At 35.6% G+C, this 18,388-nt stretch overlaps 1 protein-coding gene across 1 annotated transcript; it reads left to right on the forward strand.

Moving 5' to 3' along the window:
- Nucleotides 1-11,350: 11,350 nt before the first annotated feature.
- Nucleotides 11,351-15,046, forward strand: LOC115889417 (zinc finger BED domain-containing protein 1-like). The gene is made up of 2 exons (XM_030909404.1): nucleotides 11,351-13,238; nucleotides 15,009-15,046. The coding sequence occupies exons 1-2, from the start codon at nucleotides 11,351-11,353 to the stop codon at nucleotides 15,044-15,046; spliced, it is 1,926 nt and encodes a 641-aa protein (XP_030765264.1).
- Nucleotides 15,047-18,388: the final 3,342 nt, after the last annotated feature.

Genomic DNA, 18,388 nt, shown 5'->3' on the forward strand with positions numbered 1-18,388 from the left:
TGAGAAATATTGAAACTTTTTCCTAAGAAGAATGGAAAAACATAACGTAATATGATATACACAGCCTCATTGGCAGTATGAACGGACGCCTACAGAAAGTTATAGCAGCCAAGGAAGTCAGTGTAAAATATGAGTGACCAAAAACAATTGAATACGTCAATCAATCCTAATTTATGTCATATACTTACATACCAAATCTCGTTTTTTTTAACTGAAAAAATAAAAAAATTATAGGATTGAGTCACTTTTGCGACGCACCCGGTATATAGTTTGTCTTCTTCTTTTTCGTCTATATAGGTGACCGGAAAGCTAAGAGTTTTAAACTAAAAGAAACAAAAATAGTAATATTTTAAATTACACGAGCAAAGTAAAGTTTATTCGGCAACAAAAACGCAATATATCGAAAACGGCTCGGTCGGCGACACTTCTTGCGACCCCAGGCACGTCCGCCAGAGGGCGTAACACACGACGGGCGGTGGAGAGGTTATCAGGGCCGGGGCAGCACGGCAGCAGAGAGAAAATATAAATCAGAACCGTAGCCCGGAATAATGTTTTAACTTTAAATGTAATTTATCGCGGCCAGATTATGTTATTGTATACAAGTTCGATTGTGTCGCCCATAAATATCTTCGGATTTTCGAGTTTCGATACCGACGTATCGATATATGTATTAAGTAATGGCGGAAACGTAAACGGGGTCAAACAAATAACTGCGCCCCGTATTTTTGTGTTTGTGGCGTTAGTTTTTACGCGTAGAGAGTTCAATGGCAGTTTAACCCTCAACTGGCGTGGTGAATTTTTGTACCGCTTATGGCGTGCTGGGATCCGACGGACCCCAATTTTTTTTAGTTAAAAACACATGACGAAGAGATTTTATAAAAAGCTTGTAATTTTAACAGTGTTTTCAATATATTCAAACTTGTAAACAAACAATTTCATTAAATTTCAACAAATTAATAAGAACGAACACAAAAATAAAGTAAAACGCATTTTTTTTAGGACTTTTTGACAACAGAAATATAAAGTATTTGGTAAGAAACGCATAGAAATTAAAAACATATATATTTTATGATTTTAACACACGCCAAATTTGTAACGGAGCTCTTGAATGCCAAATTTGCAACGTCCCTGCTCTCGGACACCAAATTTGTAACGTTTGCTTCTTCCTGAGCTGTGTTACTGACGATTAAGTTTCTTGTAGTGTCGCTTAGAAGATCTCGGGCGCTACCTCTAGTTAATAAGTGGTTAGAGGCCCACTAGTGCCGGTTCGGGTAGCTTTTAAACAGTGGAGAAGTATGGCAGTGTTACAGTTCTTTTAGCTCAGAGGTGGGGAAAATAAATTAAACGACAATCAACAGTTATAAAATAAAGAGCAGGTCGTGTTTTCCAAAACTATTTACAAGTCAAAGCTTTATTTTAAATCCAAAAAAAATGTCTGTCTTCTTCGGAAATTCAGAAGGCACTACACATCGCCGTGCCTTCTGAATTTCCGAAGATGTGTTTCCGGTGGCTGGTTGCGACACCCAGCGCCTAAATTGGCTCCGATACGTAGAGTCTCGGAAAAAGTTATTTATTTAAATTAAAAAGTACGGCGGGGCTAAGGTCTAAACATGACAACGGAAAGAAGTAAAATAAAAATTAAATTAAGTCTGAAAGGAAATGAGGAAAACTATAAGAGTTCAGCAAGTGTATCTATAATGAAGGGATCGGTGTGTAAGAAACCTGCCGGGATGTATCCCACTCACAAATCTCCCACGTTTCCTAATCTTCACTAGAGATATACCGCTTAATTATTAAGAGAACTGACAGAACGATTTACTGCGGATTGTTTTCGGAAAAAGAATTAAACTAAAGATAGTTTATCTAAGCAGTCAATGAAGAACCTGGAATTCGAAGCAACCTGCCGGGATTTATCACACTCACAACTTACTTATTTTACCAAGTCCACATTAACGACCCAGATATGTTTTAAGTGATTAAAACAAAATCTAAGACTTGACCTAATGATTTTTTTTAAATTAAATTACCAATAAGGAATTTAGAGTTTGAAGCAAACTGCCGGGATTTATCACACTCACAGTTTACTTGCTTTTCCAAGTCCCTATTGATAACTCAAGCGTATTTGATTTTACAGATTTGCTATTGATATTTAAAATATATTTTTTTTACTTTTGGAATTTATTCTAAACTATTTAGACCTTGCCACGGTACAGGATTCCTTTCTGAAAAAAAAATTAAAAACCAAATAAACAACAAATTTTCGATACTCAATACTATACCATACTAATCCTGAAGGTTACCTTGCGGGCGGTTTCGGAGCGACGGCGGATTAGAAACGACGGAGGATGGCAGGCTTTCCAACTGCTAGGCGGCTGCTGTGTCTCGGGGCTGGCTTCTGCTTGGCGGTCTGCGGCGAAAACCAGCCAATTGAAAACAGCGCAATTGAAAAAAAGAAATTTGCAACAATTTAAAACTTCTCAACGACAAACACCAGGAAAAATGCAACCGCCGAAAATCAACGCTCCTTGGAAAAGTATTAGTATCGATCTGGTAGGACCGCTTCCAAGATCAGCAAAAGGATGTAATTTTATTGTAGTTATTCAAGACCGCTTTACAAAATGGATTCACTGCCGCGCTATTAGAAAAGCCACCGCCCGTAGTATAAATCAGATTGTTTATGAAGACATATTGATGAAATTTGGATGTCCCGAACATGTTTTTCAAATTTGTAACGTAGCTCTTGAATGCCAAATTTGCAACGTCCCTACTCGGGCGCCAAATTTGTAACGTACCTCTTGAATGCCAAATTTGCAGCGTCCCTGCTCTCGGACACCAAATTTGTAACGTTTGCTTCTTCCTGTGCTGTGTTACTGACGCTTAAGTTTCTTGTAGTGTCGCTTAGAAGATCTCGGGCGCCACCTCTAGTTAATAAGTGGTTAGAGGCCCACTAGTGCTGGTTCGGGTAACTTTTAAACAGTGGAGAAGTATGGCAGTGTTAGAGTTCTTTTAGCTCAGAGGTGGGGAAAATAAATTAAACGATAATCAACAGTTATAAAATAAAGAGCAGGTCGTGTTTTCCAAAACTATTTACAAGTCAAAGCTTTATTTTAAATGCAAAAAAATGTCTGTCTTCTTCGGAAAGTCAGAAGGCACGGCGATGTGTAGGTGGCTGGTTGCGACACCCAGCGCCTAAATTGGTTCCAATACGTAGAGTCTCGTCACCGGGTTGGAGCAAATCTACACAGAAAAGAATATTAATAAAAACTACAGACTGTTAGGGGAAAGACGGCGCTCCCAAGTTAATAAAAAAAATAATTTATTCTTAAATAAAAAAATAATTATAGATTATGTTAGAACTTGTCAATAAATTCAGAAAGAGAAAAGAAAACAAAATTTACTTGAGAGTGTTAGGAAAAGAATTTAAAATATTCTATTAAAGGTTTTAATCAAAATATTAAAACAAATACGGGTGTGCCAATAAGAAAATGTTGTAATAATTATTTAATTAAATTAAAAGTGTTTCGGAGTTAATAAGAAATTGTTCTAATAATTATTTATTTAAATTGAAGATAAATAAATAAATAAATAAATGCCTTTATTGTCAAAAAATTTTTCAATTTGTGGACAAAGGTAAACTAACAAACAAAGTAAAAAATAACAAGGTACACAAACAAACAAACAAAAGATAATACAAAACATTATACAAATAATATTGTCAGTCTTATTGTTAAAATAAACATATATAAATGTTTACAATGTCAAAGAACAAAAAATTTAAAATAATATTCAAAAATATTCAGCCAGTTTATAGCAAAATATCAATGACCTCTAAATAAATTAATTTCGATGTCATTAGTAAATATAGCAATAGCAAACATTAGACCAGTGTTTTCAAGATCAAATTCCGATTTTCAATTCAAATATAATTCATTTACGGCGTAGAAAGCCTTGTCTAGTAAATAAAAGTTCAATGCTTTGCGAAATGAAAAAAATGATGTTATGGATTTGATTTCAAATGGCAGGTGATTGTGCATTTTTTTCGAGTTGTATAATATTGAACTTTTAACTAACTCTAGCGTGGGGTAGGTAGATAAAGATCTTGCTCCGCGTTCCTGAGTGGATAAGTGTGAGATGACCTTCCTTGAGAAGCTGATACATGTTTACCTATTAGGAAAATGGATTCAAATATAAATAAGGAAGGAAGAGTCAATATTTTTAATTTTTTAAAAAAGTTCTGCTGTTTAGTCCCAGTGAATATAGAACAGCTCTCTTCTGGAGCCTGAAAATGCGGTCAAATTGAGTCGCACAACACGTACCCCAGAATGGAAGGGCATACCTGAGGTGCGACTCAAAAAGTGCATAATAAACAGTTCTAGCCACTGACAAGTTAAGCTCCTTAGAAACAGTACCTTAATGCAAAACAGGCAGAGCTCAATTTTTTGACAAAGCTTCGATATGTATGTCCCATTTCAGAGAATTGTCCACAACAAGCCCCAAGAACTTTACAGATTTGACGACGTCAATGGTGGTGTTGTTAAGTACAAAAGGCTGCAACGAGTTTTTATACGACAAAGCTTTAGTTTTAGAAATGTTGAGAGTCAGGAGGTTCGAATCGCACCAAGATTTAATGGTGATTAAGTCATTTGATATAATCCTATGAAGTGCCGTGATGTCCTTGTTGCTCCAAGTGAAGCTAGTGTCGTCCGCAAAAAGACATATTTTGCCACTGATGTTTATGTTAGCAATGTCGTTAATAAAAAGAAGAAACAAAACAGGGCCTAGTACTGAGCCTTGTGGTACTCCACATTCTATTGGCTTTCTAGAAGACAACGTGGTATCCACCCTCACAAGTTGACTTCTGTTGCTCAGATACGACTTAAACTATCCGAGAGATGATCCCCTGAACCCATAGTGCTGCAGTTTATTAATTAAGATCTTATGATTAACAATCGAACGCCTTAGAAAAATCACAGAAAATTGTTGCTGTAGAATGATGGTTGTTTAGGCTGGAGTAAACTTTATTAAGGAGGGAAAACATAGCGTCATTTGTGGACTTGTTGCTTAGAAATCCAAATTGATATTCAGTAAGTATTTCGTACTTAAACAGAAAAGATACCAGCCTTCTTTTAACCAACCTTTCTATGATCTTAGATAGCGTTGGAAGGAGTGCAATTGGGCGATAGTTAGAAGCTTCATCTTTGTCTCCTCCTTTGTGCAGAGGAATGATTATTGCCGTCTTAAGACATTTTGGAAAAACACCATTTTGGAACGACATGTTTATTAAAGTTGTTAGGTGATTCAGAGTGCTTTCTGGCAGATTCGAAAACATTTTTAAAGTTAGCCCGTCGGTCCCAGAAGAGGATTTATTTTTGATGGTATTAATTGTACTCCGAAGCTCTTCAAGAACTACGGGCGAAAAAAAGAAACTGTGTAAGTTTACATTATCATTAGAGAGATAAGAAAGTGGATCATGAGGAGGACATATGGTATTAGTTAAGTTTTTCGCTACATTTACAAAGTAATCGTTAAGGTTCTCAGGTGAGGTAGAGATATTGCTAGACGAAGAAGCTTTGTTTCTCAATTCATTCACAATAGACCATGTTTTCTTAGCAACATTACCAGAATTGACTATTCTCCTATTATAATAAAGGTCCTTAGCGGCTCTTATAGTCTTATGATAAATTTTTCTGTATAGTTTTACGTAATTGTGGAAGAGACTGTCTGAGAATATTTTTAAGTGATATAATGAACGTATGTTTTTAGAAGATATGCGTAGACCTTTAGTGATCCAAGGTTTATTATGCTTATTTTTTATAGGCCTAAGAGGAAAGGATTTGAACGCTAGACTGGTTAATGTTTTTACGAAAATAGAAAATTCGGTGTCGACATCATAAGAGCTAGTATCCCAGTTGGTTGTTTTACATGTGTCTGAAGCATTCTTTTCTGAAAAAATACGGCATAATTTACGAGGGGCATTTTTGATTTTGGACTTTATCGAAAATTCAGTTAAAACTGCTTCATGATCAGAGAGACCCGAGCTAAAGACGTTGCAGGCGATGGAGTTAGGATCAAAAGAGGACACAACATAGTCTATAGTACTAGAACTGGTATTGGATATTTTGGTAGGCGAGCCTACATGCATGGCTATTCCAAAAGAATCAAAAATGGACTGAAGAAACTCCTGAGCAGCACATACACTAAGAAAGTTAATATTAGGATCACCACACAAAATTAATTTGCTTTTTAAGGACAGGGACTCAAGCAAGCTTAGTAGATTATGACAGAATAATTACACGTCAGAGTCAGGTGTTCTATAAATACAAATAATGTAAAGGTCATAAGCATTATGGTGGACAATAGAAAATTCGAATACTTTTTCAGATAGCAAATCATTGTACCTACTATATAACTATAGTTACCTCGTTAAAAGTCGTTGTTTAAAGACATTATCATAGTACCTCCATGAGAAAAATTTGTTCTATTAAATCTAGCCAATGTGGTATAATTTTTAACAAACGCAGGCTCATCAAAATTTAACCAGTGCTCAGTTATGGCAATGATATCTAATTCAAGTTCTTCTAGTAAAAGATATAATTCATCTGTTTTATGTCTTAAGGACTGAATATTAATAAGGAGTAGACCAAGCTTGCTATCGCTTAACTTTTCAGAGGGTGTTTGATCCTCTGTTCGCGTCAATTCAACTAAAAATTTTTACTCTTATTTGGGGAGCCACTGGAATAATATTTGCCATGAGTTTCCCTAATCTTTTGAAGTCGTAGAAGGCTCTCCGCAGAAAAGAATACCTGAAAGCTGAAAGATCTGCATCAACTTCAGTTGAACCAATACCATAGGCGTTGTGGAAGCGGTAGTACAACTTACGCAAGGACTCCAGGTCACTAGGTAGCCCTTCTGATGCAAGCATCAATTTGATGCTGGTACTAGTGTGTCCTTCAAAACACACACTGGATGGTTGGTCGTGAAGATAGGCAAGGAATAGCCTAAGAGATTTCAAAATGGAGGGGTCCCTCAACCTGGCCAACACGTAACGTCCATTTACCGCATCTGAGTCCTGAGACAGCCGTACTATAGGTGGGGTCATCGGGTCCATAACTGCCAAACCATCTCTCTTCGCACTTCCCTGCACAATAATTTCTGGATTTTCCATCGCCAGGGACTTGCAAGCAGCTATAGCCTCCCTGTCAGACCCAATCTTAATAGTTCTTACCTCCCTTGGCATAGTTGCCAGTGGTGGGTCAAGTAGGTGAGGTAGCTTGCGGTTCTCAATGATGTTTATTTTGAGATTTTGAGCAGGTTCAACCGAAGAAGTAAACGAAGCTTGGCTTAAGGATGTTGAGGTTGAATCTATTATGGTTCCCGGCGGCCACATATTTATGTCCTTAAGCTGCACCAAGTGACACCTCTTTTGCACTCCAATTTTGAAATCGGAATGGGAACTGTCCTTATTTTTCAGCATTGGAAAGCATCTGATGAAGTCGGTGGTTCCTAGTTTTTCTTTAACATAGTGCGCAAGTTGATTCGCTGTGTAAGGAGGTGGAATTCTGGACACCACCACATAATTCCAGTCTTCTCTTATGGCGGCCTTAGGAGGTTGCGATGACACTATTTTGGGTGAAACTATTTTTTTTGGCGAATCTATAAAAGCTAAAGTACTATCTAAAGTACTATTTTGGTGATCTATAGGGCCCGTCTGCGTTGAAATGGATTTTTTCCGCTGCATATTATGATCTGTACAGGTCTTATCCCTTGTAACAAGCTTTTCCAATGTGAGCGACATTTGTTTAACGCTCTTCCTAAGGTCAGCCATTTCCTTCGCCATTTCTTCCTTAGATGGGTCATGAACTTGGACTTTAACAGACCCATCATGGTTGTCCATTAAAATTGATGATAAATTGAAGGTGTCTTGCTTTATCCCATTTATAGACTTAAATAAGGATTCTTGTGTGGTATCTGATATCCTGGATATGTCATCAATTTTCTTGAGTAAAATTTTCCACTTGGAATCGTGGTCACTCAGCATGTCATACATTTCAGTTATGACTGGAAAAATGTCAATATTTTTTTTTAAACAGAATCCTAGTGCTTCGATGATTTCTGGTTGGACCTGGCATTCTTGAAGCTGTGTAATTCTATCATGAACATATTTTAATGTAGGGGAATCGCAGACAGTGCAGAAAAATCTAACATTGTGGTACTTTTGTTGACATAGCACCTTTGTTGTTGCCTTATCCAGGCCTGTACAGGTCATACAAAAACTTCTTCGACACTCTCCACTACAGCGAACCTTATAACTGTCCTTTTGGATTTTTTGACAAGAATCGCACTTAAATTCAGCCATAATAATTTAAATGATTAATAATATTAATAAAAGTCGATGACAACTGAATAAAATTCGGAAATATAAACAAGCTAAAACTCACGCACAGCGGAAACAAGTACGCCGAAAAATTTTCAATTAAGGTTGCAAAAAACTAACACACGTAAACAAAGTCAAGTTTAAACGAACAGTGAACTTTGAGTTGATTTCGGGTCAGGAACAAAAACAAGTCAAATCAAAACAAAACAAAACGTTCAATAACCGGCAGACAAAACGCACGATCGGTAACACAACCTTCTCGTACGACTGCTAAACTGTTACTGAATATATATAACATAACATAAGATATGTCGGGGAGAATAAGAAAATACTCCAAAAATTATTTATTTAAAATTAAAAAGTACGGCTGGGCTAAGGTCTAAATATGACAACGAAAAGAAATAAAAAAATTACGACTGAAAGGAAATGCGGAAAACTATAAGAGTTCAGCAAGTGTATCTATATTGAAGAGATCGGTGTGTAAGAAACCTGCCGGGATGTATCACACTCACAACTTTCCCACGTTTCCTAATCTTCACTAGAGATATACCGCTTAATTATTAAGAGAACTGACAGAACGATTTACTGCGGATTGTTTTCGGAAAAAGAATTAAGCTAAAGATAGTTTATCTAAGCAGTCAATGAAGAACCTGGAATTCGAAGCAACCTGCCGGGATTTATCACACTCACAACTTACTTATTTTACCAAGTCCGCATTAACGACCCAGATATGTTTTAAGTGATTAAAACAAAATCTAAGACCTGACCTAATGATTTTTTTTAAATTAAATTACCAATAAGGAATTTAGAGTTTGAAGCAAACTGCCGGGATTTATCACACTCACAGTTTACTTGCTTTTCCAAGTCCCCATTGATAACTCAAGCGTATTTGATTTTAAGGATTTGCTATTGATATTTAAAATATTTTTTTTTTACTTTTGGAATTTATTCTAAACTATTTAGACCTTGTCACGGTACAGGATTCCTTTCTGAAAAAAAAATAAAAACCAAATAAACAACAAATTCTCGATACTCAATACTATACCATACTTATCCTGAAGGTTACCTTGCGGGCGGTTTCGGAGCGACGCGACGGCGGATTAGAAACGACGGAGGGCAGCAGGCTTTCCAACTGCTAGGCGGCGGCTGTGTTTCGGGGCTGGCTTCTGCTTGGCGGACTGCGGCGACTGTTCCTGCTGGTGCTGGTGCTGTCGGTGGTGGTGGTGTAGGAACTGCGGTGGCTTCTTCTCGGTTGGTGGCTGGGTCAGGAACTGCCTTCCTATGGCTGGCGCGTCGCTTCTTATTTTCCCCAGTCCTTCCCTCCAGTTGAGAACCGTCGTGGTGGCGGCGAGCGCCGAGCGGTGTGCGCGTCTCGATACACTTTGGTCGAGTACCAGCGGTACCAAGCGGGTTGCATCGAGTAGTGATGGGCAAAACCAGTACAATTGGTTGTACTAGCACACTTCGTACAGTACACTTAATTGTATCGTACAGTGCGTGTCGTACAATTGTACGACGAGATTCACGAGATCAAGGGCGGACGGCAACGGAGTAGAATGAGTATGAGTCACCCGTAACAGAAGCGTACGAGTACAGTTGTACAAATATAGGAAGAGACTTGGGGATAGCACCGGTCGCTATATAGGTCGCACCGGTTATTTTATATTTCTCACGTCTCTAGCTATACTTGTTAAGTTGTACGATACGTACCTATCGTCCCATTGCTGCCAAAAGTCACTAACTTACTTTTTATTACTTCCGAGAAAAATGCGTCTAAAAATGAATTACATTGCATAAAGATGTTATAGTTAGTAACTATTCGGTATTAAAATAAAACATAAATATCCAGAAATCGTAGTTAATGACTTTTGCAATTGATTCTCCGCTTCAAAACATAGTTAGTGATTGAATTTGGTTGTTCGGAAAAATGTTAGTTAGTGACTTTTGGCAGCAATAGGACGATATTTACTATGCTACTATACTTTATACCGTATGATCGAATAAAAACGGCGCCAACGATGGCTATGAAATGAAGATCGCTGTCATTTTATATGTAAAATTATATGGGAAATGTCATCGATCGTCATTTCCAAGCCAACTGGATGTCGTTTTTTTTTCGATCATACGGTACTTTACTAATGTACCTAGTAATAAAATCTACAAAATAGCAATACCTTCAGAATTGTTTAACTATAATTATTATATTTTTATATCGATAAATCAAGTTCTAGAATATCTACGTATATTTTGAATTTAAATTGAAAATCCTAAAAAAAAATTACCTATTTGAATTAGGATATTAGAAACCAGGCATATTAGGCATACGTAGAAGTACCTATAAACTACAAAAATAAATCGCTACTAATTTTCAAGTTAAACTAAAGTTTCAGCGCCCGCTTATCAATGGTAAAAGTGCATTTCAGACGCTTAAAAAATATGATTTATGGTTTATGGTAGGCCGGAGTTCTTTGAAATTCTATCTGATATGTATTTTATTATTTTATGATTTCGGGCGGACTGATCGATGTGGCGACAACAGAATGTATATTATATATTTTTTTGTTTATAGCTTCCTAGGAAAAGAGATAACACGTGGCTGTATTCACCTTATTTAGGGTTTAAGGTGTTGGATATATATCAATATTATATAATATTTCTATACCGATAAAAAGACAAAACTTGAACTACTTTGAACCACGCGTTCTTGGTGTCTATGTTTATATTAACAACATAAAAATTAATGGTGTTAACGTAAACACTGGTGGGTCTTTTTGACCTGATGCGGATGGATGTCTTATGTATTATTATTTTTTAGTCCTACTCAACTCTTCGTTTATTACATTCGTATCGGCTAGGGGTTTATATTCCCAGTTATCTTATTTAGTTATCCCGTAGAAACCGTACCGTCAACCGTGGAACCGTGATAAACTTTCTTGGCGTAACCGCGTAACAATTTGATTGACACCAGTGCCCAACATGAGTGATTTACAACATAACGCAAGACGAAAAAGTTCAGTATGGTCTTATTTCAAGGAGATTGTTGCAAGAAAATCGGCAAAATGTAATTTTTGCTCTCAAATTCTATCAATCAAGGGAGGTTCTACTCATACTCTCACAAGACATCTCAAAAGTAAGCATATACATGCGTATAATGCAGAAACTTCTTCAAGCAGTGTATCTGAAAGAAATGATCCAAACCCAAACCCAACTCCAAACCCAACTGAAACCATAGAGACCGAAACCACTACAACAGTTCCATTTGAAATAAATGAAGGTGCATCAACGTCAACTGCAGCTACCAACATACCAAACCAATCGAGATCCTATAAAAAAAAAGGCACTTCAACAATAACAGAATATTTTCACAAGCCAATTAGTAATAAAAAAACATATCAGTTTAATGAGTTATTAGTGCAAAGTATCGTGAAAGATTACTTACCTTTTCAAATCGTAGAAAGTCAAAGCTTCAAGAAATTCATAGCAGCTTTGAATCCTGGTTATCAAATGCCTTCCAGAACAACTTTATCCATTGTCCTAATACCGCAAATGTACAATATGAAAAAAGAAGAAGTTCTTCACAGCCTTAAGTCATGCAAAGCCATTTGTTTGACGACAGATAGTTGGACATCGGTGGCTAATGAAAATTATGTATCGGTAACAGCTCATGGGATAAACAAAGAAAACGAAAATGTAACATTTTTGCTAGAATGCTACAATTATTCTGATAGTCACACCGCAGACAATTTGGCTAACGAACTTAAAAGAATAACCGAAAAGTGGGAAATTTCGGAAAAAATTGAAGCAGTTGCTACTGACAATGCGGCCAATATTACTGCTGCAATAAGACAAACACAATGGAGGCACGTGCCCTGTTTCGCACACACACTAAATTTAGTTGTTCAAACTGCAATGGAAGAAATTAAGCAAATTCAGACCAAGGTGAAGAAAATAGTTGAATTTTTCAAAAGAAGTCCGAAGGCAACCGCTCTCCTGAAGACGATGCAACAACAAATGGGGCATTCTGTATTAAACCTCAAACAGGATGTAATTACCAGATGGAATTCAACATATGACATGTTCAAGAGAATATTAGAAACTAAGGAATCTTTAATTTCTACTATTGCAATTAACTATCCAAACTTGGAAAATTTGAACAATGAAGAGTTTAATATCCTGGAGAAGTGTTGTGAACTTTTAGGTGTTTTTAAAGATGTAACAGAAGAGATTAGTAGTGAAAAAAAAGTTACGGCATCCAAAATAATTTTGCTTAGTTCCGGCCTAAAAAAATATTGTGCAAACTATTTAAATAATAATCCAGATTTACCAAAGTTAGTTCGTGGTTTGGGACAGTCACTGTTGGCATCCCTTAATAAAAAATTTAATAATATAGAACAACACAAAGTCTTTTCCGAATCTACATTTTTGGATCCTAGATTCAAAAATCATGGATTCACTAGCAAAACTTGTTTTGAGGCTACAAAAGACAATATAACTCGTTATATTACAACCTTACCGAAAGAAACGGAAGACGAAATAAATGTAGAACGACTTAACGAAAATGACTCCGAGGAGCCCAAACAGCCATCTAAAATATGGGACGATTTTGATCAAAACGTATCAAAATTGGTTGGCAGTAGTAACCCAAAAGTTTCGAGTATCATTGAAGTTGAAAAATATATGCAAGAGCCACTTTTATTAAGAACCGCAAATCCACTTAAATGGTGGAAAGAACGCCAATCTGTTTATCCACGACTCTATGACCTAGCCATGAAAAGACTTTGTGTTGTTGGGACTTCCGTTCCAAGTGAAAGGGTGTTCTCTAAAACTGGACAAATCATTACAGAACGGCGAAACAGACTAAAAGGTGAAAAAGTTAATCAAATTGTTTTTTTGAACGTAAATTTATAAATTAATTTAATTATTTACTTTATTGGTTTAGTTTGTTTACATTTCCTGTTTGAAAAACTAATTATTTTTTGTTATTATATTAATATTATGTTATATTATATGTTATTTTATTATAAGAATATTTTTTATTTGTTCTTTGGTACCTATGTTTTTTTTTATATTATATGTATAAGTTTATGTTGTTTCCAATAATTAATATTTTTCATAGAATGTAAAATATAAAATAAATATTAAGCCATTGAGAGTTAATAAATTCTTTTTCTTCTAAGTACAAGGTCCGTATGATTGCGATTACTGTAACTGTACTAATAAGATAGCACACCCTATAATATACACCATATATACACAGTACATCAATTCACTACGTACGTGCGTATTACTGCGTACGTAGTGTACGTATTTTGGTTTAAAGCTAATTTAACCAAGCAACAGTTCCCGTAGTATGTTGTGCTGCCGGTCCCCGGTCCCGGGTCCAGTGCTTGCAAAGATGCAAAGTACATAGTACAATGATAATGGTGGATTGTACGTTTCGTACAATAAAATTGTACGACACGTACACCGTACATTGAAATGTATCGTACATTTTGTACGACACGCACACGTACTTCCCATCTCTAGCATCGAGCGCGTGGAATGCGTTCAATTATTAATTAGCGCTTTTTAAGCTAATTAATGAGTTCGGTTCGTACGTTAATCCAACAAATAAAATTTTATTTAAAAAGTACTATGTTCTCGAAAAAGAACCAAATTTTTCTAATGTATGGAAGAGTAGAAAGATAAATTAAATAAAGAAAATTCGTAATCGGCGGAAAAAAGGGAAAAATAAAATTAAATATTACTAAGAAAAAATGGTAACTTCGTTACAACCGTATTATTAAAAGTACAAACAACTGAAATGTGGGGCTAAAGTAATAAATATTAATTATTTTCAACAAAACTGCAAACCTTGAATGTACATAACTTTTTCAAATACAGTTCATGCTAATATAGAATCTGCATTTGCCGCACATGGATCGTTCACATTCGATTCATCAGATTTTTGTTTTTTGTCATTTCTTCGTTGACATATATGACAGCTCTTTCTTTTCTGGTATTGATTATTCAATTTTCTCTCTTCTATAAGTAAGAGATTCAGAATCGGAGTTATGGTTACTCTTCGGAAAAAATCAACGTCTCGATGATCTTCATCTCACTTAAGCCTCTTTAAGTTCATTAAACTACTCAATTAATGCTTCCCCAAAATTAGCGTCCCAGTGAGGCACACTTTTTTAACAACCCACCATCCTAATAATGAAACATTTTTGGCGAGGTGGTGCCACACAGACCCCAATGAAATTTTAGCCCCCGCTGGTAGGAACAATACTTGATAAAATCAAGTGCGCCTTTAACAGTTGCATATTGGTACCCTAACTTAAAGGTAAATGGCGCGGCAAGGCCTAATTCTGAAACGTAAACACTTTACAGAGGTTTAAATAGTGCTTGGGGGCTGCTAGCCCCACCTCTCCAGTTGAGGGTTAATTTTCCATAAACGGGTATCCAAGTTATTGAACCAGTACACTCAGATGCAAAAAAAACGCAACGGAGAAATTTTTGGTCTCACTTAAAGTGTTATATTTTTGTTATTTTTTACCATATTTTCATTTTTTTAGCAAACTGTACGTAATTATATCAACTTCCGTAAACTAAAAGTTTTTTTATAAACTTTACTATTTGGCATATTATACAGGATTAATCGAGGAGTTGTGCAAACAACGTGTGCAATAATTTTGTTTGTAATTTTTTCTAAAATATAATCTTACTGTCAGAACCATGAGTCCTGAGCATTTTGTTTTTTGATTCATGTCAATACATGCCTTGGTTAATTTTTAAGAGCGAAATGAACTGATCACGATCAATTTGCAATTTTTTAAATTATCATTACTTTTTGATATAATTTTTTAATATGACGAGATGTTTTGGTGACTATTGTCGTAACGTCATATTACGCTGTATTGGGTACCCTATACTAAATCAAAAAAAAATAAGTTAAAGACTAACGATACACATCTGATTTTAACAAACATTATTAAGGATAATAGAACTAACGATATTAAAGAAAACATCTGTAATACTCAAGTATACAAACTAAAAAAAATTGTAAAAATACCTTTGTATTGCCTCCCTTAGCTGCTATAATTGCCTGTATAGGTCCGTTCATACTGTCAATGAGGCTGTATATATCATACTGCATTATGCTTTCCCATTCTTCTTTAAGAACCAAGCGAAGTTCATTTAATGAAGCTGGTGCCGCTTCGCGACCTCTAACCCTCCTGCCAAGCATTTCCCATACATCGAACCTGATGGGCAGTTCATAGTAGTATAGGTATCACAATAATCACCAAAGCTGCCTTGTCACATTGAAAAAAAAAAAAAAAATGGTAATTGAAAAAATTGCAAATTGTTGGTGACAAGTTCATTTCGCTCTTAAAAATTAACCAAAGCATGTATTGACATGATCCAAAAAATAAAATGCTTATGAGACATGGTTCTGACCGTAAAATTATATTTGTGATTATCTACAACTTTATCTAAAAACTTTTTTTCTAAAATAGAGTGTAATAGATTTTGGAAGCATATTTAAAATAGCCGAAATTGTTGTGACTTTCTAAGTCCAGTTGTTTCGAAGATACGTATAGAGGGAATCGTAGAAAACTTACCCTGTATGTTTCAAAAACAATTATGTATTAGAAAAAAAGACAAAAATATTCTTCAGAGATAAAAAAAAACACTTCAAACTCTAACGAATAAATATTTTAGCCAACCACTTTGAATAAACTGCACGGAAATAAAACGGTATAAATGCACTAAACTAATCCACTTTTTATCCTTTACGTTTAATAAAACCGCATTATTCAAGCTAAGCTTTTTATCCGACATTACTCTTCCGCAGAGACGGGTTTCCGCATTATTTCCGGATATTCCTGGGGGACTTCGCACAGCCGCTAGGTTGCTCATCGCGCAAATATTTTCATACGGCCGTAATCGAATTCTTCTTAGTCCGGCTCTGTCTAATTTGTTTGTGCCTAGCCGGGGCGGGCGCGTGTGTGTTGCCAGCTGCCTACCGTAGACAACAGGAAAATAAGAGGAAAAAATAGAAGAAAATGTGGATTTTATTTTATAATACGCTTCTTGCAAAAGAAAATGTGATATTGAATTAGTAAATTATCATTATTTAAGTTTCCTTTGTTCTACTCTTTATTTATGGTTTACTTACCTATACTTTATAAAAAATTATACCGTGTGCGTCTCAAAAGTGACTCACCCCTTACAGATCTATTTTGAGTCACCCTTTCTTGAGTTATAACGAGTTTTAGCTAATCATACAGTCTTAGGGCTTTAACAAAAGCCAGTATCCGAGACGGCTCCACAGAGGCCAGCTCTCCATCCTCGACATCAGCCGTACCAAAGTTCATGGTACGAACGGTCGTCGTCTCGGCGCCCTCAGTGATAAGGTGTTTTGGGTCATCTTCAATCCAAAAGCTCTACTCTACCATCTCAGCGAAGCCAGTTTTGTGTAGTTGAAGAGTAATCCTCCAATGTACCGTTATGACCCCTGTAATGGTAAGATTGCTTCTAGTTAGTTTCACAAACTTTTAAGCCTCATTTTCAGTCATTGGGGCCATAATTTATAACTTACACAATACTATAAATTATAAAGATAAACCTTATTACAAGTTCCCTACTGTCAAACAAGTTTTCTTTGTTCTACTCTTTTTTTGTGGTTTACTTACCTATATTTTTTAGCAAAATATACCGTGTACGTCTCAAAAATGGCTCACCCCCTATAACTTTTTTATATTTTCAGATAAAAAAAAACGAGATTTGATATGTTAGTACATGATATAAATTAAGATTGATTGAGGTGTTCAATTGCTTTTGGTTACTTCCTATTTCACCGAAAATGACTACAACTTTTGATTTTTAAATGGTACCCTCGGTATATTTTTACCTTCTTCGATAGAAAATGACACCTCTGAATATAATGACATACGTTAGTCAATTTTTTACATTTTTGCTTAAAAACAAATCGTATTTTAAATTTCAATCTAGCTAACCATGGCTGTGTTAAAAGCACTAATTTTTAATCAAGGAGCTTTGGAAAAATAATTTTGATCGTCTAATGTTTTTCGTGTCTTGTCCTGGCCGGTTAAAAGATGCCCAAATCTAATATTTAATAATATCTCAATTTTTTCAAATTGAACAAGGGTGGCTCATTAGCATATTTGGAAATAACATTTTTTACGAATAATTTGGTACCACACACTATAGGTATTTATACATTTTGTTACACTTTCAAATAAACCATATGCGAAAATGTCAAAAGTTGACATATAACATTGTATTCAGAGTGTCATTTTCTATCGAATAAAGTAGAAATATACTGGGGGCGCCATTTCAAAATCAAAAGTTGTAGTCATTTCCGGTGACCACCTAATCTTGGTGACCAGAAACAATTGAATACGTCAATCAATTCTAATTGATGTCATAATATAGCAACTCTCGTTTTTTTATCTGAAAAAAAATAAGAAAGTTATAGAGGTGAGTTACTTTTGAGACGCAACAGGTATACTGTATCGCATATAAGATACCACATTAAGGTTGATTCTCACTATAGGTACCTTCCATATCAGCTCCCTTCCGTTTCCATAAAATATTATATCATGTAAATGAATAGGACAATGCACACTATCCGTTCCGTTTCCCTTCCGTTCTATATCCTTTCCTTCCATACATTTTTTTGGCGGACGGACTGAAGCGTATCGGAAACAGCGTTGTCAAGTTCTTACATTTGTACCAGCTCTGTTAACATTTTGCTGATATTTATTTATTCTTTCACATCTTTATTAAATCTATACCTTTTTCAAAAGATACACATTTTTAAAGTAAAACTTTCGTAATAATATAAATTGTACAATAAAAAGTATGGAACTGATACGGAACGGAAGCTTACGTATAGCGTCAATACAATAAAAATACGGAACGAATATGGAATGGAAAGGGAAGGTATAGTGAGAATTAACCTTTAAAGAGATCTCGTCAGCAGGTTCACATACAGGATACAAACAT

The sequence above is a fragment of the Sitophilus oryzae genome, unplaced genomic scaffold (assembly GCF_002938485.1).
Source record: "Sitophilus oryzae breed Bouriz unplaced genomic scaffold, Soryzae_2.0 scaffold_813_pilon_pilon, whole genome shotgun sequence".
In the NCBI taxonomy this organism is placed as follows: domain Eukaryota; kingdom Metazoa; phylum Arthropoda; class Insecta; order Coleoptera; family Curculionidae; genus Sitophilus; species Sitophilus oryzae.

Excerpts from the sequence above, each read along its gene's own strand:
- LOC115889417 (XM_030909404.1), top strand. The coding sequence starts at position 11,351 with ATGAGTGATTTACAACATAACGCAAGACGAAAAAGTTCAGTATGGTCT. Across the intron at positions 13,239-15,008 it reads ACGGCGAAACAGACTAAAAG|GATTAATCGAGGAGTTGTGC; the intron begins GTGAAAAAGTTA and ends CATATTATACAG.